The sequence below is a fragment of the Mobula hypostoma genome, chromosome 1 (assembly GCF_963921235.1).
Source record: "Mobula hypostoma chromosome 1, sMobHyp1.1, whole genome shotgun sequence".
NCBI lineage: Eukaryota > Metazoa > Chordata > Chondrichthyes > Myliobatiformes > Myliobatidae > Mobula > Mobula hypostoma.
The window spans coordinates 177,504,860-177,530,716 of record NC_086097.1 but is presented as its reverse complement, the minus strand read 5'-3'; the positions used below and the strand labels follow the sequence as shown (position 1 = coordinate 177,530,716).

General features: G+C 43.7%; 1 protein-coding gene and 1 long non-coding RNA gene across 2 annotated transcripts in view; one reads left to right on the top strand and one right to left on the bottom strand.

Annotated features, from left to right (window-relative positions):
- Positions 1-25,857, bottom strand: part of LOC134352777 (cadherin-2-like) — a 210,090-nt gene that overhangs the window by 63,909 nt on the left and 120,324 nt on the right. Inside the window, exons 4-7 of the mRNA XM_063060225.1 lie at positions 23,429-23,599; positions 11,579-11,734; positions 10,222-10,366; positions 8,569-8,741 (exon numbers count right to left, since the gene is read on the bottom strand). Coding sequence (XP_062916295.1) covers positions 8,569-8,741; positions 10,222-10,366; positions 11,579-11,734; positions 23,429-23,599 — 645 coding nt within the window. The remainder of the gene's footprint in view (positions 1-8,568; positions 8,742-10,221; positions 10,367-11,578; positions 11,735-23,428; positions 23,600-25,857) is intronic.
- LOC134352782 (uncharacterized) lies at positions 16,764-24,004 on the top strand. The gene is made up of 2 exons (XR_010019462.1): positions 16,764-20,162; positions 23,793-24,004. It is a non-coding gene; the product is annotated as an uncharacterized LOC134352782 (long non-coding RNA).

Here is a 25,857-nt window from a genome sequence, read left to right as displayed (position 1 = left end):
CCTGCTGGAACATGAACCATATACCTCTATTCCCTTCATATATGTCTGTCTGAACAACCTTTTGAACTCCTCCATTGTATCTGTGTCTGCCACCGACCACCATTCCGTGCCCCACCTATCACCCTTAAACTTCCCTGCTCTGATACTCTAGTATTTGAAATTTTCACCCTGGAGAAAGGACTTGCAACTCCATCTATGCTTTACAGTCCAAAAATTTTTATAAACTTTGATTCGATCCCCTCTCAGCCTCGAATGGTCTAGAGAAAATGTCCCAAGTTTGTTCAACCTCTCCGTATTGCTCACACCCTCCAATCCAGGCAACGACTAGGTTAACCTCTTCTGCACACTCAAAGTTCTATACCCTTCTCGTAGAGTGAAAAGCTTGTCTTGTGTACTATTCATGCAGAGATTTGGCATGTCAACAAATACACTCAAAGTCTTCTATAGTTGTACCATGGAGAGCATTCTGACAGGCTGCATCACTGTCTGGTATGGAGGGGCTACTGCACAGGACCGAAAGAAGCTGCAGAAAGTTGTAAATCTAGTCAGTTCCATCTTGGGTACCAGCCTACAAAGTACCCAGGACATCTTCAGGGAGCAGTTTCTCAGAAAGGCAGCATCCATTATTAAGGACCTCCAGAACCCAGGGCATGCCCATTTCCCACTGTTACTATCAGGTAGGCCGTACAGAAACCTGAAGGCACACACTCAGCGATTCAGGAACAGCTTCTTTCCCTCTGCCACCCGATTCCTAAATGGACATTGAATCTTTGGACACATCACTTTTTTTTGAAGTATACAGTATTTCTGTTTTTGCACTTCTTATAATCTATTCAATATATGTAATTGATTTACTTGTTTATTTTTTTTAAATTTTATTATTACTACTACTTTTTTTTCTCTGCTAGATTATGTATTGCATTGAACCGCTGCTGCTAAGTTAACAAATTTCACGGCACATGCCGGTGATAATAAACCTGATTCTGATTATTACACAGTGCATGGAGCTAGAATAAAGTAAAACAATAACAACACAGAATAAAGTGTAAAAGCTACTGGAAAAGAGCAGTGCAGGTAAACAATGAAGTACAAGATGATAATGAGGTAGATTGTGAGGCCACTTTTTCACTGTCCAAGAGGTCCATTCAAGAGTTCGATAAGAGCAGGACAGAAGCTATATTTGAGCTTATTGATACGTGCTTTCAGGCTTTTGTATTTTCCGCTCGACTTGGGGTTGGGGGAAGAGAGGATATCCGGGGTGGATCGTGTCTGATTATTCTGTCTGCTCTACTGAACCAGCGAGAAGTATAGACAGGGTTGATGGGGGGAGGGGGCAGTGAACAAAACACAATACTCCACATGTAGCCCAACCAATGTTTTATATGCCTGCAACATGACTCATCTATTCTGACATACTCACGTACTCTGACAGCACGTGCCTGGCACAACCATTTACCACCAAGGGAGACCTGGGAAGCAGGTGCACAGGAACACCACCATCTGCAGATCACACACTCTTCCGCCTGGAACCAGCTCACCAATCCATTGTTGTTGCTGGGTCTGAATCCTGGCACCACCTCCTTAACACTGGAAAGGCAAGTTCAGCAGAAGGACCCCCGTGACTTCAGAGCTGGTTCACCACGATCCTCTCAAGGGGAACGTTTAAAGGAGATGTGTAAGGCATGTATTCCTCTGCACAGGGAGTGGTGGGTGCCAGGAGAGGTGATGGAAGCTGGCATAAGTTAAGCGGGATTTAGAAAGACACCTGATCAAGCAGGGAACAGAGGGATACAGGTCACGTTTAGGGAGAAGGAGTTAGTTTCAATTATCCTCATGGTTGCCAGACACATCATGAGCCAAAGGTACTGTTCCAAGCCCCATATTTAATCCTAAAAGAATTTGTACATTTCAGTGAGATTCTCTGTACACGCCAGCTTCAACACTCCAAATATTTGTTCATACAAGTGATTCGCTCATGAACTCTGACCCCTCTGTCATTGTTCCTGCAATGGTTGATCTTCTCACCACTGTAGGTGGCAGGGATCCTGATTCAGAAAACCTGCACACAGGATGTGTTTCCTTACTCCATCTGGCTCACTCCTGCTGTTCCCTTTCCAATAAACTAGAAATTCAATTCTCCTACCTCAAGTATTAATATTCCCTGTATGAAGTGAAATTCTCACCTCAGTTCTGACCTCTATTTCAGGTAGTTCTGCTACAACATGACAGTTATTATTCTCAAAAACACTATTATGGGAAGTCACATTATAGCAAAACTTCTCTTTGGAGTGAAAGAGGATGAAAAGTAACTTGATAGAGCTGTGTAAGATGATATAAAACTATACAGCACAGTACAGTACAGGCCCTTCAGGCTACAATCTTCTAACCTAGCTCACGATCAGTCTAATCCCACCCTCCCACATAGCCCTCCATTTTTTGTTCCCATCCACGTCCCTATACAAGAGTCTCTTAACTATCTCTAATGAATCTGCCTTTACCACCAGCCCTGGTAATGTGTTCCATCCACCTACCACTCTGTGCAAAAAAAAACCTACCTCCGAACTCCCTACAAAAATACTTTCCTCCAATCGTCTTAAAATTATGCTATCTCGTAATTTCCATCCCGGGCAAAAGATGCTTGCGGTCCTCTTGGAAACCAACCAAAGGTGTTTGGTCTTTTTTTAAATGCCTTTTACAAATGCAGGACAATGCTGGACATTAAGAATTTCAGGTACTGCTGGTCTACCCCATCAGCAAGATGTGCCTTGACGGACAAGCTGGACTTGGTGCATCCGAGGAAGTCGGAGGAAGCCACTGTGCGGTCTAACTGCGAGTGAGTGTCTTGGACATTTCTGTTGTGATCACAAGACCCCGTTAGACATTGATAATGTACAATACTACAAGTACATTTCCCTTGTTTATCTGCAAGACAGATGGCGGGAAAGCTACATAGTCTCGTAAACACAAAATAATCTGCAGATGCAGGAGTCAAAGCAACACCCACAACACGCTGGAGGAACTCAGCAGGTCGGGCAGCATCCGTGAAAACGGTCAGTCGACGTTTCGGGCCGGAGCCCTTCGTCAGGACTGAAGAGGGAAGGGCCAGAGGCCCAATAAAGAAGGTGGGGGGAGGGTGGGAAGGAGAAGGCTGGTAGGTTCCAGGTGAAAAACCAGTAAGGGGAAAGATAAAGGGGTGGGGGAAGGGAGGCAGGGAGGTGATAGGCAGGAAAGGTGAAGAAGGAATAGGGGAAAACACAATGGGTAGTAGAAGGAGGCGGAACCATGAGGGAGGTGATAGGCAGCTGGGGGAGGGGACAGAGTGAAATAGAGATGGGGGAAGGGAGGAGGAGGGAATTACCGGAAGTTGGAGAATTCTATGTTCATACCAAGGGGCTGGAGACCACCTAGACGGTATATGAGGTGTTGCTTCTCTAACCTGAGTTTAGCCTCATCATGGCAGTAGAGAAGGTCATGTATGGACATATCTGAATGAGAGTGGGAAGCAGAGTTGAAGTGGGTGGCTACTGGGAGATCCTGTCTGTTTTGGCGGACGGAGCGGAGGTGCTTAATGAAGTGGTCCCCCAATCTGCGTTGGGTTTCACCGATGTAGAGGAGGCCACACCGGGAGCACCGGATGCAATAGATGACCCCAACAGACTCACAAGTGAAGTGTTGCCTCGCCTGGAAGGACTGTTTGGGGCCCTGAATGATGGCAAGAGGGGAGGTGTAGGGACAGGTGTAGCACTTATGCTTACAGGGATAAGTGCCGGGTGGGAGATCCGTGGGGAGGGGCATGTGGACCAGAGAGTCGCGGAAGGACCGATCCCTGTGGAAAGCGGAGAGGGGTGGAGAGGGAAAGATGTGCTTAGTGGTGGGGTCCTGTTGAAGGTGGCGGAAGTTGCGGAGGATAACGTGTTGGATCCGGAGGCTAGTGGGGTGGTAGGTGAGGACAAGGGGAAACCTGCCTATCACCTCCCTGCCTCCCTTCCCCCTCCCCTTTATCTTTCCTCTTACTGGTTTTTCACCTGGCACCTACCAGCCTTCTCCTTCCCACCCTCCCCCCACTTTCTTTATAGGGCCTCTGCCCCTTCCCCCTATAGTCCTGACGAAGGGTTCCGGCCCGAAACGTCGACTGCTTGTTTCCACGGATGCTGCCCGACCTGCTGAGTTCCTCCAGCGTGTTGTGAGTGTTGCTACATAGTGTCGGTTGTCACAAGGATTAGACCTCAAGCCGCAGGCTTGCCTATTGCAGCAGTCTAGGAGAGGAGGTGCCGAAAGTAGTGTAGCATGACGTCCATACTGGGTTAGGGGCTGTTGCCTCCCATCAGTGCTGCCCTCCACTGTCAAATCAGTGGAATGATGAGCTGAATTACATGCAAGAATACATTCATCTGCGGTTTACTAAGAACTGCTTATTCTTGTCGATAACATCCATTCACCATCAATTTACAGGATGTGTGACTCAGAGACTTGGACTACATATATTTTTGTGAGATTGTATGTATACTTGCTATCTTATATGTGCTATGTGTTGGTGCGTGGCCAAGTGGTTAAGGTGTTCGTGCAAGGCACTTAACCACACATTGCTCTGCGACGACACCGGTGCCAAGCCGTATGGGTCCTAATGCCCTTCCCTTGGACAACATCGGTGGCGTGGAGAGGGGAGACTTGCAGCATGGGCAACTGCTGGTCTTCCATACAACCTTGCCCAGGCCTGCGTCCTGGAAACCTTCCAAGGCGCAAATCCATGGTCTCATGGGACTAACGGATGCCTATATGTGCCTTGTGCTGTGTATGACTGATGGTACTGCGTTTTGCAACTTGGTCCCGAAGAACAGTTTCATTTGGCTGTATTCATGGATATTCATGTATGGTTGAATGAAAATTACACTTGAACATGAACATCATACGCCATACTATGCTGCTGTTCTGATGAATTAATTATTCTAATTACTAATTACTAAGTAATCTGAGGAAAGACATTCTTGCCATAGAGGGAGTACAAAGAAGGTTCACCAGATTGATTCCTGGGATGGCAGGACTTTCATATGATGAAAGACTGGATCGACTAGGATTATACTCGTTGGAATTTAGAAGATTGAGGGGGGATCTTATTGAAACATATAAAATTCTAAAGGGATTGGACAGGCTCGATGCAGGAAGATTGTTCCCGATGTTGGGGAAGTCCAGAACGAGGGGTCACAGTTTGAGGATAAAGGGGAAGCCTTTTAGGACCGAGATGAGGAAAAACGTCTTCACACAGAGAGTGGTGAATCTGTGGAATTCTCTGCCACGGGAAACAGTTGAGGCCAGTTCATTGGCTATATTTAAGAGGGAGTTAGATATGGCCCTTGTGGCTAAAAGGATCAGGGGGTATGGAGGGAAGGCTGGTGCAGGGTTCTGAGTTGGATGATCAGCCATGATCATACTGAATGGCAGTGTAGGCTGAAAGGGCCGAATGGCCTACTCCTGCACCTATTTTCTATGTTTCTATGTTCTCATTGCTGATAGTCATAGTCATACTTTATTAATACTGGGGGAAATTGGTTTTTGTTACAGTTGCACCATAAATAGTAATAAAACCATAAATAGTTAAATAGTAATATGTAAATTATGCCAGGAAAAAAGTCCAGGACCAGCCTATTGGCTCAGGGTGTCTGACCCTCCAAGGGAAGAGTTGTAAAGTTTGATGGCCACAGGCAGGAATGACTTCCTATGACGCTCAGTGCTGCATCTCGGAGGAATGAGTCTCTGGCTCAATGTACTCCTGTGCCCAACCAGTACATTATGTAGTGGATGGGAGACATTGTCCAAGATGGCATGCATCCTCTTTTCAGACACCACCGTCAGAGAGTCCAGTTCCATCCCCACAACATCACTGGCCTTACGAATGAGTTTGTTGATTCTGTTGGTGTCTGCCACCCTCAGCCTGCTGCCCCAGCACACAACAGCAAACTGTGTCATAGGATCTAGCTCAAACCGTGTCATCAGGTTTGCAGATGACATAACAATGGTTGCCTTATCAAGAATGATGACAAGATGGAGTATAGAGAGGAAGTGGAGTGGCTGGTGGATTGGTGTGAGAAGAACAACTTGAGCCTGAACGTGGAGAAGACAAAAGTCACTGTGGACTTCAGGAAGCTGCAGGCAAACCACCCTCCTCTGCGAATACATGGCTCCTCCGTAGAGAGAGTTAAGTGCACCAAGTTCCTGGGAGTTCACATTATGGATGACCTTAATATCAGCTCCGTAAACAAGAAAGCACAACAGCTTTCTAAGAAGATTGAGGCAAGCAAGGCTCCTGCACCCCCTAGTGTTTTACAGAAGCACAATTGAAAGTGGCCTGACAAGGTTCATCTCCATCTGGTACGGGAGCAGCAGAGCATTGGACCAGTATTCCCTACAAAGGACTGTCAGAACAGACGAGATGATCATAGGGGTCTCACTACCATCCGCTGGGGACATTTATCAAGAGCACTGCATATGCAGGGACCCTGGTATTAAGGATCCCACCCATCCATCCAACATTCTCTTCCACTGTCTGCCATCAGGCAGAAGACCATGATGCATAAAACACATGGTCAGGATGAGAAACAGTTTCTTCCTCCAGAACATTAGGCTTTTGAACTCCCTGCCACATCATATTCGAAGTGTCACTGGTTAAACTGTTTCGTACCTTACAATATTTAATATTAGTGCACTTTAGTTCGTTATTTATGTGCGATCCTTCTGTAGATTTTATCCTTATCTTCAAAAGCTATCGTGTGTTTTGTGTGTGTGTACATCCTGGTTCGGAGAAATGTTGTCTCATTTCTACAAACATTTTATGGTTATACATGTTATACAAGTACGTGTATATAGTTAAATGACAACAAATCTGACTTGACTATGTTGTACTGTTTTATATTCTATGTCCTAGAACAGGGCTGTGGTTGCCTTCCAAGCACAGATATAAATAGGTTTGCCCAATTGCACTATAGCCAGTGTGGCCCACTTAATGCAAATAAATGTTCCCTAATACAGGATCCCTCCCACCCCAGCAATTCTCTTTTCTCCCTCACTCCCATCAGGCAGCAAAGACAAAATCTGAGAGCACGCTAAGTATCCAAATCAGCGAATGGAATCCAGACATGAAAGATTGGGTTTCTACAGCAGTTTTTACATTTCTTTGCAGTCAACATTAGGCAGAACATATTAAAGTTTGAGAACACCTACCACCAGATTGAAAGACAGTTTCTATCGAACTGTTATTAGACTCTTAAATGGACCCCTCATCCACCAACGATAAACTCTTGATCTCCTAATCTATTTTGTTGCTGCCCTGGCACTTTGTCTGCCTGCACCGCACTTTCTCTGTAACGATAACACTACATTCTGCATTCTGTTTTCCATTTTACCACCTTGATGTAATTATGTAGGGAATGACCAGTCTGGATGGCACACAAACAGAAGCTTTTCATGTAACTCTGTACATGTGACAATAATAAGCCAATACCAATTGCATTATAACCAATTTGCATTATTCAAAGATGTATTATAGCAGAAATAGCTGCATTTATCTTGTCTACTTATTAAGACTCCCATGGATAGAAACAGCTACCTCTAAACTAATCCCATAAACACCTCCTTTATTTAAATACAAGCTGTTAAATCCCTCTTTAACCTCCACTGATCGAACAATTCCAGCCTCTCCCATGTCCCTCATACGTTCCCTGGAGTTGCAACTACCAACCTGAAATGCCCAGAGTTACTCTAAAGATCAAACCTGTGATTCATAACACCACACCACCCACTCTTAAACCCCATGGGAGCCAATGTGAATTAAATCATTGAGCTTCTGACTTGAGATTCTAATTAAACAGCAGTGAAAATCCAAAGCATTATCCTTTTCCTGCAGGTATTTATTGATCAGTGTGGCAGATTGGTACAGGCACAGGACGGACCCTTCGGACCACAATGTTATGCTGAACCAATTAACCTATGACTCCTGATCCCTCTTGCTTTCACATGGTCCATTTTCTGCACAAAGAGTCTCTTAAGTGCCCTATCACACCTGCTTCCACCACCAATCCAGCCACCCAGCACTCTGTGTCACTCTGTACTTTCCTCCCACTTCATCTTAACCGCATACCCTCTAGCATTTAACATTTCAACCCTGGGAAAAAGACGCTTGCAGTCTACTCTGTCTATGCCTCATTAGTTTTTATAAACTTCTATCAAATCTCCCCACAGCCTCTGCTACTTCAGAGAAAACAACCCAAGTTTGTCCAACATCTCCTTATAGCTTATATCCTGTAATCCAGGCAGCACCCTGGTAAACCTCCACATCCTCTTCAACGCCTCCATATCCTTCCTATAATGAGGTGAGAGAACTGAATGAAATCCTCTAAATGTGATCTAACCAGAGCTTTACAAATCTGTAACGTAACTTCCTGGCTCTCAAACTCAATGTCTCAACTAATAATGACAAGCATACTAAATGCCTTCTTTGCAGTCACTTTCAGGGAGCCATGCCCCAGGACCCCAACATCCATCTATTCACTAATGTTGTTGATTGGTATACGCTACCTCGCGGTCAAGCCCAGCTGCCACGGTGACGATATCCCCAGTCTGATTATTGATGGTGAACATGTTTGAAGAAGGGCTGCTCGGTGTCTGGGAGAGGATCTTGTATCGCAATATACCATTGGCCGTGTTCGGGTCATCGGCATCAACTGCAGTAACAGTCATTACAAATGTGCCTAAGGAAGGTAAAGGAAGACATCAATGACCAATGAAAGTTAATTATTTATGGGGAAAAAACACACACTTGTTTTCTTCATCGTCACATCAAATATAGCATAATCAAAGGCCCCACCCACCCAGACATTCTCTCTCCCCACTGCCACAATTCACGCTGCCTTGGAAAAGCAGCCAATATAATCAAAGACCTACCTGACTCCTGGCATTCTCACTTCACCTCCTCCTCCTCCCCCCATAAGGCAGAAGATACAAAAGCCTGGAAGCACATACCACCAGGCTCAAGGACAGCTTCTACCGCACGTAAGGCTACAATAGCAATTGAATAGTTCCTTAGCATGATAAAATGGACTCCCGACCCAACGGCTACCTCGTTATGACCTTGGATTGTATTGTCTCCTTCTACTGCACATTCCCTGTATCTGTTACACACAGCTCCAGGAAAGTGACTGCAGAAGTTGATAAGTGGCAAAGGAGGCATGTAGTATGCTTGCCTGTATTAGCTGAGGCACTGAGTTCAAGAGCAAGGAAGTTTGTTGCACTTTAACTCTGGTTAGGCCACATTTAGAGGAAGATTGAGTGAGCTAGCACTTCATCCACTGAAATACAGGAGACAGAGGGGTGACCTTATAGAGGCATATAAAATCTAGAGGACATGCATAGTGTGAAAGTGCAGAGTTTTTTCCCAGGGTCAGACAATCAAGAACTAAGAGCATGGGTTTAAGCTGAGAGCAGAAGGACAACATTTTCCACCCAGAGGGTGGTTAGTTTATGGAACCAGCAGCCTGAGGAAGTGGTTGCAGCAGGTAACATTTAACAGGTAAGTAGGTAGGATAAGTTTAGAGGGATATGAGCCAAATGCAGGCAAATGAGATGAGCTGAGATGGGCATTCTGGTCAGTTTGGACCAGATGGGCCAGGGTCCCGTTTCCATAATATATAATTCCATTTCTGACTTGGATATTAAACGCGCCTTAATCCTGAAACAGTGCTTCTTTGTTGAAAGCCATCAGGGAAGAAATAATCACTCAATCCTCCTGTCAGCCCCTTTCTGAATCATGACTCTGTATTGCTCTGTATTATGCCATCTTGCACCCACTCTGTTTGAGGAGCAACCTCCTCAATCCAGGCACTAAACTGGAAAACCATCAGTGTCCGGTTCACATCACAACAGCTTCAGTAAATGCAACAGCAGAATTACACATCTTCAGGACAATTCAAAATGGGTAACAACTCATCCTGGGGACTGATCTAACAATCTTAATTCAACAAGGTGAGGCTTGGAGAGAAAAATCTAGTTACAAACCAGAAAACTGTTATTATACACTTGTTTTGCTTGACAAACTTCAGGAGATCTCGTGATCACAAAATAGTTATACTTGAGCATAAACCATGACTAAGTGGCCATGTTCTAACAGTCCCTGTGCTATTTGTACGCCACTGTATACTTTGGACTGCAAACATCACAAGCTCACTAACATACCTGGCTTTGATACTTCAGGAACAGATCCATTCCAGATTTGATGCAGAAATTCGGGTCGGTTGTCATTCATATCAATAACATTTATAACAATGTCAATGGGGTTTTCCACTTGATTCCCATTCAAGTCTACCGCATGAGCTCTGAGCTGCAGCACAAGAGGAAAAGACAAAATACAACAGCAACAAAGATCAACTCATGTTTAACATTACCTTCCAAGTCTCAACAAAAACACCCAGCCCACTGCCAAACCCCACCAACTAATGTTCCCATTTATGCTTCAGGATTCCAAGCATTTTAAGATTTAGCAAGCGTATAGAACATTTTGGACTGTACAGAAACTTTCCCATCATGATAAAGTCTAAAACTTTCCAGGACTGATTGATGGGTAGATCCAATAAGATGCTTTACAACCCTGTAATCTGTTGTAAGTGGAACAATAAGTTGTCTCCAGAACAATGCTGTACTTCAAGAGGACATTCCTTATTAATTATAATCAGTGAACTGTAGGGCCCTGGGGAGCATTGTAAAGCAGATAGACCTAGGAGTACAAGTATATGGCTTTTGTCAGTTGTGTCATAGGTCCATTGGGTGGTGATTGCGGAGTCTGGCTCATTGGCCTTCATCAGTCAGGGCACGGATTATAGGAGTTGGGAGGTTATATTGCAGTTGTACAAAGCTTGGAGAACTGAGTACAGTTTTGGTCACCCACTATAGGAAAGATGTTATTTAACGAGCAAGTGTGTAGACAAGATGTCATTAAGCTGGGAAAAATACAAAGGAGATTAACAAGGATGTTGGCAAGATTCAAGAACCAAAGTTATAGGAAGATACTGGAGAGGTCAGAACTTTATTCCGAGCTGTGTGAGAGACCAAGCCTCATGGTGGTGGATAATATCATGTGGTTGGAGTGGCGGGGACAAGGACAGATGGGATGAAGGCACACAGTCAGTTTTTCCCAGGGCTGAGCAATCAAAAATTAGAAGACATAGGATTAAGGTGGGAAAATTTAAAAAGAGTCCTCAGGGGCAACTTCTTCATGCAGATGGTGGTACAAGCTGCCAGAGGAAGTGGCGAGGCAGGTACAATAAGAATATTAATAGATACTTGTACTGGTATGTTGACAGGGAAGGTTGAGTGGGCAGATGTGACTAACTCACTGAGCAACATAGTTGACAAGGACCAGTCGGGCTAAATGCCCCATTTCCATCTTACATGACCCCGACAACTCTAAACTCCTCCCATTCCCAGCCATCTTTCACTCTGCATTAGTTGGGCTACTCACCTTCCTGCTGTAGGTCAACATTTGACTTCTAAATGCTTCACTTTAGAATGTTACTCAAAAAAAAAAGCAGCTTACATGATAGGAAGCTATTTGCTCCCGATCCAAAGGTTTGGTCACAGCTAGCTGGCCGGAGATGGGACTAATGCTGAAAATCCCAGTTGGTGGTTGGTCAGCTCCTGGTCCGGTGACACTGTAGCGCAATGAACGATTTTTGTCTCTGTCCGATCGGATCTGTTTGTCCAAAAAGAAATAGGAGACATTACCGGTGAAAAAGGCGAATGGTATGCTGGCATTCATAGCAAGAGGATTCGAGTACAGGAGCAGGGAGGTATTACTGCAGTTGCACAAGGCCTTGGTGAGACCACACCTGGAGTATTGTGTGCAGTTTTGGTCCCCTAAGACATTCTTGCCATAGAGGGAGTACGAACAAGGTTCACCAGATTGATTCCCGGTATGGCAGGACTTTCATATGATGAAAGACTGGATCGACTAGGCTTATACTCATTGGAATTTAGAAGATTGAGGGGGGATCTTGTTGAAACGTATAAAATCCTAAAGGGACTGGATAAGCTAGATGCAGGAAGATTGTTCCCGATGTTGGGGAAGTCCAGAATGAGGAACCACAGTTTAAGGATAAAGGGGAAGCCTTCTAGGACCAAGATTAGGAAAAACTTCTTCACACAGAGAGTGGTGAATCTGTGGAATTCTCTGCCACAGGAAACAGTTGAGGCCAGTTCATTGGCTATATTTAAGAGGGAGTTAGATATGGCCCTTGTGGCTAAAGGGATCAGGGAGTATGGAGAGAAGGCAGGTACAGGGTTCTGAGTTGGATGATCAGCCATGATCATACTGAATGATGGTGCAGGCTCGAAGGGCTGAATGGCCTACTCCCGCACCTATTTTCTATGTTTCTATATTTTTTTTTAAAACTTATTGCCACTGAAAGCACCCAATCCCAGCTAAAGGGAGCTACAGCAATGGGAATTGCTCTGCCCAAGACCACAAGAAACTGCACGTGAAGTAGTAAGCTGGTTTATTATTGTCACAGGTACCAAAGTACAGTGAAAAACTTGTCTTGCATACCATCCATACAGATCATGTCATTACAATATGCAGCGAGGTAAACAATAACAGAATGCAGTGCAGTAACAGAGAAAGTGCAGTGTAGGTAGACAACACAGTGCAAAGAAAATGCAGTGCAGCCCAGTGGAGTCTGTCCACAATTCCCACTGGCTTGGAAAAGCAGCCAATATAATCAAAGACCCCACCCACTCTGGACATTATCTTCTCCTCGCTCTCCCATCAGGTAGAAGATACAAAAGACTAAAGGCACGTACCACCATGCTCAAGGACAGCTTCTATCACACTGTTATCACAGTCCTGAATGAACAATTTTTGATCTCTCAGTCTACCCTGTCGTGGCTCTTGCACTTTGTCTGCCCATACTGTGCTTTCGCTGTAACTGTAACACTATATTCTGCATTGTTTTTCTTTTGTACCACCTCGGTATACTTACGTATGGAACAAACTGGATGGCATGCAGGCAAAATCTTAGTACAAGTGACAGTAATTAAACAATTACTAGTACCCAGTCATAAGGAATCATCCTGCATTTCCATACTCTTTCACATCATTTGTACATGCTTGATAGACAATGATGCATTTTAAAAGTCTGGCCGCTATTTAGTATGGAAGGGCAACAGCCAAAATTGGATTGGATCACATCCAGTCGATGGACAGATATAGAAATATTGGCAGGGTCAAGAACTCAAGATCTTCTTTTAAAGGAATTATCATTTGGCCTTGTGTAATGGAACAGACCGAGTAGGAGGTACAAGTGCATAGCTTGTTGAAAGCAACAATACAGGTAGACAGGGTGATGAAAAAGGCACTTAGCATGCTGGACTTCATCTGTCAGGGCAATGAGTTTAGGAGCTGGGACATTATCTTGCAGTTATACAAGTTGTTGGTGAGACCACATCTTGGCAGTACTGTGTACAGTTTTGGTCACCTTGTTATAGGACAGATGTAATTGAACTGGAAAGAGTACTGAGAAAGTTTGTAAAAACGTTGCCAGACTAGAGGGCCTGAGTTATAGGGAGAGGTTAGTCAAGTTAATTCTTTATACCTTGGAACATAAGAGAAAAGGAGCAACCTTATAGAAATGTCTAAAGTTCTTTGAAACATGCATAGGATGGATGGTACCAGGCTTTTCTCCAGGGTAGGGGAGTCAAAAGTGAGGGGGGCATTGATTTAGGGTGAGGGGGAAAGATTTAAAAGGGACCTGAGGGGCAACTTTTTCCATGCAGAGGGTGGTGAGTATATGGAACGAAATGCCAGAGGAAGTGGTTGAGGTAGGAACAACAGTATCATTTAAGAAGCACTTGGATAGTTACATGGGGGAGGTGGCTGGGCTCCGAGGGACATGGACTGAACATGGGAAACTGGGACTAGCTGAGTGGACAAAGTGGTCAGCATGGACTGTTTGGGTCAAAGGGACCGTTTCTGTGTTGTATTGCCCCGTGACTCTACAACTTTGGTCGAATAGCTCAGTCAAGACAACCCACACATAGCACACTGCTCCCACCAGCTCTGGTTTTGCTGCTTTGTTTTACAGAATGGAAATCAACCCCACCATCTTCCAAGTCCAAGGCAAGAGAACTGCCAACTAAGCCACTGTGAAGGTAAGTATAATCCTTCAGTTATTGCAGACACAATATCTACTACGTTGTGCTAAAGAGCTACAGTTCATTGAGGCCACTGGGTTAATAAAGCTTAAGGATCTGTATGGGTATATTTATACAGTAAACCATTGAATGCAAGGTTTTAATTTAATGGAGTCTTAAAGGCGCTCCAGAATTTTACAGAAAACAGTGCACAAGTCTCTGTAAAAATAGTTTCTAAATCTTGCAAACTAGTTATCATATTGTAAAACCACAGTCCACAAGCAGCATTCCTCTTGAATCCTACATCACACCACCTCCGCTGGCTCTCTGATTAAATGTAGTACTTGCTCTCTACGGCCCCCACTTCCTACAGAGGTGCAGGAGCTCAAGGGAGGTATTTATTTCCATTATCCAGGTAGCCTCCCATTCGGGTCATGCCCTGATCTCAATGATTTCACCGAGCAGCAGGTATAGAGCCTTGAGTCTCGCACCATCAGGTTCAAGAATAACTTCTGTTACATGTGGAGCTGATGTTGCCCAGGAGGTTCTTTGGAAGTCAAGAATGAGGGGCAAATCTTATGCTTGCAGCCACTGCAGTTCGTTACAGGTCAAGTAATGCCAGTCAGCAGCAGCAAGCAAGGCAAGTAAGATAGTAACAAAGGAACTCAGGCACATGTTCTTCCTTTGTATCACAAACCGGTCTAAGCCAGTTATGGATCCCGGTTAACAGGTGCCCTACGACTTACCAAGAAGGTACAGAAATGTAGCGCCAAAATAAAAATTACTGAAAGTTTACAAATAGGTGATTACACAAATATACGAGTAAGCAAAAAGAAATCTAAAACTGGAAGAAAAAAACTCCAATCTGGACCCCAATTCAAAACTATATTCCTACAACCCACAAGTTATTAAACTGACCACAACTCTAACACTACAGACAACCTTATACTACCAGGTACTTGACTCTAATTATTCAAAAACAAAACCCGAATCTAAAGCTAATCTTTCCCCTCTCTCTTTTTGTATAATTTATATTCTATGTGTTTTCTGTACCTATGTGCCTGTGAAGCTGCTGAAAGCAAGTTTTTTTTTATTGTGCCTGAACATTACTGCACTTGTGCACATGACAATAAACTCCACTCAACTTCAGAGGAGGTTCACAAAGCTGATTTCCGGCATGGAGAGACTAGTCTTGTGAGGGAGGAATAAGTGAGTAAAGGACTGAGGTTGTATCTATATTCATTGGAGTGTAAAAGAGTGAGAGGTAATCGCATTAAAACACAAGAATCTGAAAACTTAAAGTGGAGTTTATTGTCAATATGTACCAGTTCATATATGCATAGATGCAATGAAAAACTTACATCTAGCAGCATCACTGGTACATAATCATCATAAAAGCAGCATTCACAAGAAAAACATAATTAAACATCAATTATATATGTTTTTTTTTACAAAAAAGGACAGAATTAGAAAAATAATAAACAAAGTCCATTTTAATGCAGTGATCAGTGGTCATAGTGTTTCTACCCTCATCAAGGACCAACACCATCCAGGCTATGTTCTCTTCTCACTGCTGCCTTCAGGAAAGAAATTCAGGAATCTTACAGCAAGTCCCACATCAGCAAGTTCAGGTTATTGCCCTTCAACCATCAGGCTCCTGAACCAGCGTGGGTAACTTTACTCACCTCAACACTGAATCGATTCCACAATCTATGGACTCACTTTCAAGGAATCTACAACTCATGCTCTCGGTATTATTTATTTATTTTTGCCTATGCCCGGTCTATCTTTTGCACATTGGTTGCTTGTCAGCCTTTGCTGCTGTGTAACTTTTCATTGACTCCACTGTACTTCTTCGTTCTACTATAAATGCCCGCAAGAAAATGAATCTCAGGGTAGTATATGGTAACATATACATACTTTGATAATAAATTTACTCTGTACTTTGTGATTAGGATTGTGCTAGATGGTTGAAGAACTGAACGATTGAATGGATGTAGCTGTTCTTGAACCTGGTGGTGAGAGACTTCAGGTTTCTGTGCAACCTGACTGATGACAGCTATGAGAATGTACCATGGCCCGCCCGCAGGGTGGGATCACTGGTGGTGGACATTGCCACCTTGGGGCAGGACCTCCTGTGGACTCTACCGATATGTATGGTAGTGTTGAGAACATGTTTCTCCAATCTGGAAAAGGCATCAAGGGGTACAAGACGACAACAGGAATATGGTGTTGGGATGAGAAATGGCTGCACAACATAGTGAAGAGAGGTGGAAGTGGTCTACTGCCATTACTATTTTTCTCCGCGAGGATGGGGTAAGGGTGGCAGATTTCCTTGTCCAAGCAATGCTACTGAACCAGACAGGTTTCTGTGACAATCTGGTAGTTTCAGAGTCAATGTTACTCAACCCAGATTTTTATTCCTTTCCTAAATTAACCAAACGTAATTAGAATTGGTTTATAATTGTCACGTGTTCTGAGGTACAGTGAAAACCCTGTCTTGCATACTGTTCACACCAATCTGGTCATTGCACAGTGAATTTAAGGTCGTACAAGGTATTATGCAGAATTAAGTGTTACAGCTACAGAGAAAGGGGAGTTCAGGTAAACAGTAAACGCAAGGTCATAACGAGACTGAATGTGAAGTCAAATGTCCAACTTAAATTAAACCAGCATGGAAAGAGGATCATCGGCCTACTGAGTCATTGCACACAATCAAGCAGTTAATCCTGAAGTAACAATCGTTCTCTCTTCTCTCCACATTCTCATCTGCCTCCCCCACATTCAATCCCTCACTGATTCACTAGGTGTAGTGCACAGCAGCCAACAATTAGCCAACCAAACAGCACATTTTTTGAAGGAAACGGGAGCAACCACAGGGAGAAAAATCACACACTTCCCATTGGATCAGGATCTGAATCAGGTTTATTATCACCGGCATGTGACGTGAAATTTGTTAACTTAGCAGCAGCAGTTCAATGCAATACATAATCTAGCAGAGAAAAAAAAATAATAAAATAATAAATAAACAAGTAAATCAATTACGTATATTGAATAGATTTAAAAAACATGCAAAAACAGAAATACTGTATATTTAAAAAAGTGAGGTGGTATCCAAAGATTCAATGACCATTTAGGAATCGGATGGCAGAGAGGAAGAAGCTGTTGCTGAATCGCTGAGTGTGTGCCGTCAGGCTTTTGTATCTCCTACCTGATGGTAACAGTGAGAAAAGGGCATGCCCTGGGTGCTGGAGGTCCTTAATAATGGACGCTGCCTTTCTGAGACACTGCTCCCCAAAGATGTCCTGCGTACTTTGTAGGCTTGTACCCAAGATGGAGCTGACTAGATTTACAACCTTCTGCAGCTTCTTTTGGTCCTGTGCAGTAGCCCCTCAATACTAAACAGTGATGCAGCCTGTCAGAATGCCCTCCACGGGACAATTATAGAAGTTTTTGAGTGTATTTGTTGACTCCTAATAAAGTATAGCTGCTGCCTTGCCTTCTTTATAACTACGTCGATATGTTGGGACCAGGTTAGATCCTCAGAGGTCTTGACACCCAGGAGCTTGAAACAGCTCTCTCTCCACTTTTGATCCCTCTGAGGATTGGTATGTGTTCCTTCCTCTTACCCTTCCTGAAGTCCACAATCAGCTTTTGTCTTACTGATGTTGAGTGCCAGGTTGTTGCTGCGACACCACTCCACTAGTTGGCATATCTCACTCCTGTACACCCTCTCATCACCACCCGAGATTCTACCAACAATGGTTGTATCATCAGCTAATTTATAGATGGTATTTGAGCTATGCCTAGCCACACAGTCATGCGTATATAGAGAGTAGAGCAGTGGGCTAAGCGCACACCCTGAGGTGCGCCAGTGTCGTTCCGTCAGTAAGGAGGATATGTTATCACCAATCCGCACAGATTGTGATCTTCCGATTAGAAAGTCGAGGATCCAATTGCAGAGAGAGGTACAGAAGCCCAGGTTTGTAATCCAGGGAGAGGGAAACGTAGAATCAAATATCGCTATGATGATTTACGTTCTAGCATCAATTGTTTGGCGACAATAAAGTATAAAGTTCTACAGCTTTTCAATCAGGATTGTGGAAATGAAGGCATTAAATGCTGAGCTATAGTCGATGAACAGCAACCTGACGTAGGTGTTTGTGTTGTCTAGGTGGTCTAAAGCCATCTGGAGATCCATTGAGATTGCATCTGTCATTGACCTATTGCGGCGATAGGCAAACTACAATGGGTAGAGGTCCTTGGTGGGTCAGGAGTTCAGTCTAGTCATGACCAACCTCTCAAAGCATTTCATCACTAAAGATGTGAGTGCTACCGGGCGATAGTCATTAAGGCAGCCCACATTATTCTTCTTAAGACACTGGTATAATTGTTGTCTTTTTGAAGCAAGTGGGAACTTCCGCCCGTAGCAGTGAGAGGTTGAAAATGACCTCGAATACTCCCGCTAGTTGGTTGGCACAGGTTTTCAGAGCCTTACCATGTATTCCATCGGGACCTTCTGCCTTGCGAGGGTTCACTCTCTTTAAAGACAGCCTAACATGGGCCTCTGAGATGGAGAGCACAGGGTCATCAGGTGCAGCAGGGATCTTCACAGCTGTAGTTGTGTTCTCCCTTTCAAAACGTGCATAGAAGGTGTTGAGTTCACCTGGTAGTGAAACATCGCTTTGTAGAAAGTGTTGTCTTGCAGACCCTGTCAAAGTTGCCGTGCATCCGATGTTGCCCCCAACCTCCTTCGAAATTGTCCCTTTGCCCTTGACTAGCCCTCCACAAATCTTACCCGGTTTTCTGGTACAGGCCTGGGTCGCCAGACTTGAATGCCACAGATCTAGCCTTCAGCCGATGACATACCTCCTGGTTCATCCACGGCTTTTGGTTTGGGAATGTACAATAAGTCTTTGTGGGCACACACTCATCCACACAGGGTTTAATGAAGTCGGTAACAACTGCAGCATACTCATCCAGGTTCGAAGATGAATCCCTGAATACAGTCCAGTCCACCAATTTAAAGCAGTCCTGTAGGTGCTCCTGTGTTTCCCTTGTCCATACCTTCTTGGTGGTGCAGTTTTCAGTCTCTGCCTATACTCGGAGTAGAAGTAGAGCCAGGTGATCAGACTTCCCGAAGTGAGGGCGTGGAATAGCACAGTAGGCATTCTTGATGGTGGTGTAGCAATGGTCCAGTGTGTTGTTTCCTCTGGTATTGCAAGTGATCTATTGATGGTAATTGCTTAGTGATTTTTTTCAGACTGGACTTGTTAAAATCTCCCAAAACAATGGTGAAGGCGTTAGGGTGCGCTGTTTCGGGCATGTTGATCCCATTACTCAGATCGTCTAAAGCCAGCTTGACATTGGCTTGAGGTGGAATGAAAACTGCTACCAGGACGACCCCAGATAACTCGTGTGGTTGGCAAAAAGAATGGCACTTTACTGCTAGATATTCCAAGTCTAGTGAGCAGAATTGGGACAGCACTGATGTATTTGTTGTTACATACCTCATGGGTATCTTGTGACTGTCTTATGACCATGAAATAATTGAGTATCTGAAGAGCATGATGTAATGGTCTTGTGGAGGTCACATGATGTAATTTTCCTGTCGATGTAAGGTCACATGATGACATGTTCTCACCAGATATTTAAGGGGACACCCCTGGTGTGACGCGGTTAGTTTTTCCAGTTGACTTTTAAGTTTAGTTCGTTATTTAATTCGTCAGATACTCCGTTACGCTGCATATTCATCTTATGACGCAGTTTTCTTTTAAAGTGAAGTTCTACTTTCTATTTTAAGTAGTATTGGAGGGTGAAGACCTTACTAAAGGACAGGAACTCGCAGAGTCGAGTAAAGCTGATGTCGTTCGGTGGTTTTGGAGAGCATCGACCTTTATTGAATCTTCGTTCACGAAATAGTGACCTGCATTTTGAAATATCCTCTGCTAAAGCAGGAAGGATTGTGCAGTGTCTATTCTCCAGAGGAAAAGGTCAGTTCCTTTAAACTGTTTTATTTCCGTCGTCGTGAATCCTGCGGACAAGGCAGGTTCCGGCTGGGATCAGCAGTAACGTCACGTCTTCGAGGAATTCTTTACTTCAGTAAAGTCTCTCCTAATTGACTGGACAAATCTCTTGGACTTTCGAATTTACCACTTTAAGAACTGTTTTCACATTTATGCTTTTAAGAACTGTTCCAGAGTTGCCGTATAGCAGTTAACTTCCGGGTTAAATTAGTCGTTTGAATATTTTTCGCTATTGCTGAGCAGAGTTTAATAAATGTTTGTTTTTATAAAACCTGACTCAATTGATCTTCATTGTTGCCAGTCACGTGACATTGTGCACCAAGAAGAGTTGATCATGAGGCATACTCCTCCATCTCTGCTTTTGAGAGGCTCTATAAATCTATCCCGACTGTGTACAGTAAACCCATTGATCTGGATCATTGCATCCAGTATGGAAGGGGTTAACCAGGATTCTGTGAAACAAAGGACACACATGGTCCTAATGTCCCTCTGATTCAGCACCCTAGCTCTGAGATCATTGATTTTATTCACCAGAATCTGCATGTTCGCCAGTAAGATAGTCGGTATAGGGAGTTTAAACCCCCCGTTTCCTTAAACACACCTTGTAACCCCGATCTACACCCGCACTTCCTCCGAGGGCACTTCCGACCACAATTGGTGTTGTTTCCGTCGGTTTTAAGCAGCGATGAATCGTTTGAATGCATTAAGACATCTTTGTTTATTGTACTGACCTTGGTTTTTAGCTCTATCAGGCTGAAACGGTAATATTTAATCGTATCCATCGAGAGTACTGCTGCTACTCGAGTCGCGCCTAGGCGCCCCGGAAGTAAAAACTTCCCGGATTGAGCCCATGTCACTGGGACTGTGAGGCAGCAGCTCAAGTGGATGCGCAGTTAAAGTACATCAATAGTTGTGTTAGGATTCAGACTAGTGTCTCCATTATCTTGACAATGATGGCAGTGTACACTAAGCTATTAAACTTGTATTTCAATAGCATGCTTTTCATGACATTGAGTTGCCCTGATAGTTGAAACAGTGGGGCTGGTTAATGTTGCCTGTATATAATCCTCCATTCCCTGCACATTCATGAGTCTAATACACGCATTATCGTACCTGTCACCACCACCACAGCAGCCTGTACCAGGCACCCACCACTCATGTAATAAAATTGTCCCACACCCATCTCACCTTAAATGCATGTCTTCTAATACTTGACTTGTCTACCCTGGGGAGAAGGCAGACTGTCTACCTGATCTTATCCTCTCCTGTTTTTATATAAACTTATTTGACGGGCCCCTCAGCCTCCTATGCTCCAAAGAAAACAACCCAAACCTGTCTGTCTGCTCTTTACAGCTATCGCCCTCTAATCCCAGTGGTGAACCTCTTCTGCACTCTCCAAGCCTCCACATTAATCCTTCCCATAATGGGCAACCAGAATTTACAAAATATGCCAAATGTGACCTAAGGAAAAGTATAATATACCTGCAAAATAATTTCCTGACTCTCATTCCAAGTTAACTTCCTGTCCCTGCCTACATTTTACCCAACAAATTCTTAAATGATTCCACAGAACACCCTCTTTGTCTTTAACACCAGGCCTTTGAAAAACATTCTATTTGAATTTAGATGTGGATTTTCCAGCTGGTTTATTCAAAGTTCATTCCTTTAAGCCTGCTTTGTAATATGCAACTAAATGATAGTGGGAATGGTTTCGATGGTTTGCTGGGTCTCTAAAGAGTCTTCACACATTTCAATTTTAATTTTAATTTCAATTTTAGAATCTTTTTTTTCCTACATGTATGGTCTGTTCAACTGACTCATTGTATTTTCCCAGTAAGTTCCAAAACAGACTCCCCTGAAAGATAATGTTTTTCCCTGTCTGGTGAGGTTACTTTGTGAACCTCCAGGTGTAGGAACTCTGACTCCATTTGGGGAGGGAGTTCCAGAATACAGACCCAGCAACAATGAAAGATCAGCAATTTACTTTCAAGTCAGGAGTCAGGATGGAGTTAACATATCGTGGGGGTGGGGGGTGGATTTCTCACAGGGCTGCTGCCCTCCTTAATGGGAGAGATTGCAGGTTTGGAAGGTGCATTGTGGTCCAGTACAGAAATACGAATGCATGGCAACATAAGCTGTAAGGAGTAGTGAATTCAGCCCAACACATCACTGGTGCATACCTCCCCAACATCCGAATTTCTATGAACAATGCTCTGTAGAAGTCCTCAACGTAAAATCGAATTTTATTTTACAGGTAGAATTTCACATAGCCCTTCATGGCGCCTACCATCCATATACCTATCCAAACTTCTCTCAAATGTTCCCCCGCACTCTCCCTACTCTGAGTGAAGTTTCCTCTCATGTTCCCCTTAAACATCTCACCTCAAGTTGTAGTCTTACCCAACCTCGGTGGAAAAAGCCTACTTGCATTTATCCTAACTATACCCCTCATGATTTTGTACATCTCTATCAAATTTCCCTTAATCTTCTACATTCCAAGGAATGAAGCCCTAATCTATTCAATCTTACCTTGTAACATAAGTCCTCCAGTCCTGCCAATGTCCTTGTAATTCTACATGATCTATAAAATTCTAATGTACTTACTCTTCCCCTGTAAATGCCTACAAGAAACTGAATCTCAAGGTAGTATATGGCAACATATACATACTTTGATAATAAATTTACTTTGAACCTCATCATTTTTCTTTTACACAATGTTTTTTTGTAATTTATAGTAGCTTTGTACTGTACTGCCGCTGCAAAACACGTCATAAATGCCAGTGATAATAAATCTAATTCAGGGAGGTGATGTCTCAAAAAGAACATCCATCAACGATCCCCACCATCTCCTCGCAGCTACAAACGGGGCAAGAGGTACAGGCCACCCAACCTCACTCAACGACTTGGTACATGAACCAACCTGCACACCTCTAATCACTCCCTCAGCACTTTGATCACAGTGCACAACAACAGACTTTGCTACTGCTTTGTTCTACTTGTGATCTTTCTTGGAAAAACTGTGCATAATTAAAAGTTCAATTTATGTTTTTCTTGTGAGCGGTGCTTATCTGATTCTATGTGCTCGCAATGCTAATACAAGTAAGTTGTCCATTGTAGCAATGCATACACGTAATCATGCAAACAATGAATTCAACTTTTGACTTTTCTCCTGCTCTAGTTATTAATTATTTCCAGTAAGAAGATTACTGCTGGACACCTGGGTGGACACTTACCCTGACCAATTCCTGTGGGAAAGTACCACGGGCGTTCTCGGGCACGCTGATCGGTGGGATGACCCAATCTCTCTTCTGGCGTTTCAGCTGACCGTTGCTGTCCGGCCGGAATTCAGGGAACAATATATCCGGAACTGTCTGGGGCAGGGCGATGCCATTGGTCTTCCAGCTCTGTCAATGCACAGTAATTGACAAATTTTAATTGAAGTAAACATACACCTGCCTCAACTAACCATTACAATCTCTGCAATAATCACAGGCAATTTCTGGTTCTTGGTTTAATAAAATAGCTCCTTCTGGTTCATGACCAACTATTCCAATCTGTATTCCACAAACCTGTAACCATGCTTTCACTTTCTTGCAGCTACCATCGCGCAGGAGGTCCTGAAGCCTTAAGTCCTACACCACCAGGTTCAAGTGCAGCTACTTTTCTACAACCATTCAATTCTTGAACCAACCTGCAAAACCTAATCATAGTCTCAGTACAGCCACTTTGAACACTTTGCACTAAAAATACTATTTTTAAAAAGACCTAATTGTGATCCTTCTTATAAAGATGATGTATATTTTATAATACATTTAAGTTTTTCTTGTGACTGTTGCTTACCTCACGTTATGTGCCTCTGATGTTGCTACAAGTGGGTTTATCATTGTACCCGTGTGTACATGTATTGTGCAGATGACAACAAAGCTGAACTATAACTGTGTGGATTTCTGGTCACCCCATTACAGGAAGAATGTGGAAGAGGTTTACAACTACACTGTCGGGATAGGAAGGGAGGGGGGTACATGAGCTGAACATTAAAGGCCTGGATAGAGTGAATATGAAGACAATGTTTCCATCAGTAGGAGCCTGGGATCTCTGGGCACTGCCTCAGAATAAAAGGGACATCCCTTTAGAAATGAGATGTGGAGGAATTTCTTTAGCCAGAGGGTGATGAATCTGTGGAATCCCTTGCCACAGTTATTAGGCACATATATTAGGCACAGCTAGGGTACCCAAGACCTTTGCACAGTACTATAGTAATTTTATGTATTGTACTGTACTACTGCTGCAAAAAAACCCAACAAATTTCATGACATACGTGTGATGATAAACCTGATACGGGTCACTATTGTGGACTGAGAGTGGGGAGGGGGCAGGGAGAGGGGAATCATGGCTGGGGAAAGGGGAAGGGAGAGGGGAGGGAGTGGGAGGCAACAGAAAGACGTTCAATAAACCAGTTGTTTGGAATCAAGTGACCCTGCCTGGTGTCTCAGGGCTGGGTCTGTCACCACTGCCCTGGCACACCCCCTCTGCCACTTCCAAACACCCTCGTCATTCCAAACATCATTTGCTCCCGTCAGCTTTACAAACTCGCTCTCCGCTCCAGGTTGTCAAACACGGTACTGAGCAGAAGTCTTCGGCATCCTAGCTGTATGTATGTGCCTAAGACTTTTGCACAGCACTGCAGTGTGCTGACCATGATCCAGATGAATCCAATCCCATCAACTGAACAAGATCCCTGCATGCTCATGTCTGTCTAAATGCTTCCTGACAAAAAAAACTCCGACCCAACTCAAAAGATTATGCAATGGTGTCAGAAATCATCAGCTCGTAAACAACTACAGAGGAGGGATGGGACCTAAAAGAGGCAGGGTCTGCATCCAAGTGCCAAAGTGATGGTACTGTGGGAAAAACCTACTTCTGTTCTGATGTGTGGGAACAAAGGGGTGAGAAGCTCTAACCTTCTGTTAACGTACTATAAAACACCACTCTGAACATTGAAAGGGGCAAATAAATTTGCAATTACGTCATTCTACAGCCAGAACCTGAAACACACAGCACTATGCTCAGACAGTTGGAAAACCTTACACAGTCTTGCTTCCCAAGTTATAATTTCTAGTTTAACATACATACAAAGCTAAAAGTAGGATACTACAGATTGCAGAACCACCGGACATTGTAATAGCATGGACATAGTAAAAGTTATTCAACCACAACTTTAAATATTTACTGAATACTGACAAACACTCTTCAGCTAGGGCACTAAATAACATTTGGGTTTTGGCACCCAATTAGGAAATAGCCTCTATTACAGAGCAGCTGGATCCTGTACTGTGAATGTCATCAAGTACACGATGACAGCTTTAACAGGAGAACAAAATGAATAGATAACTGAACTATGTGGACATTTTTGGCCTTTATCAACAATAGGAAGTGCCGCCTGAAGGGTTTCACTTTTGTCCGTCTAAATTCCAACTTTCAGAAGAGGTCAAATAGGACATTCTGAGGAGTATTTTAGAACGCACCACTGAGCTTCCGAGAAACCACTCTTGCCCAGAGCTGATTGTCATAGAGGGTGGGGGTTGGGGGGGGGGAGATGGGTGCAGAGAAGGCTCACCAGGACGTTTGTTGGCCAAAAACATTTGAAAAGGGGTAAGATAGC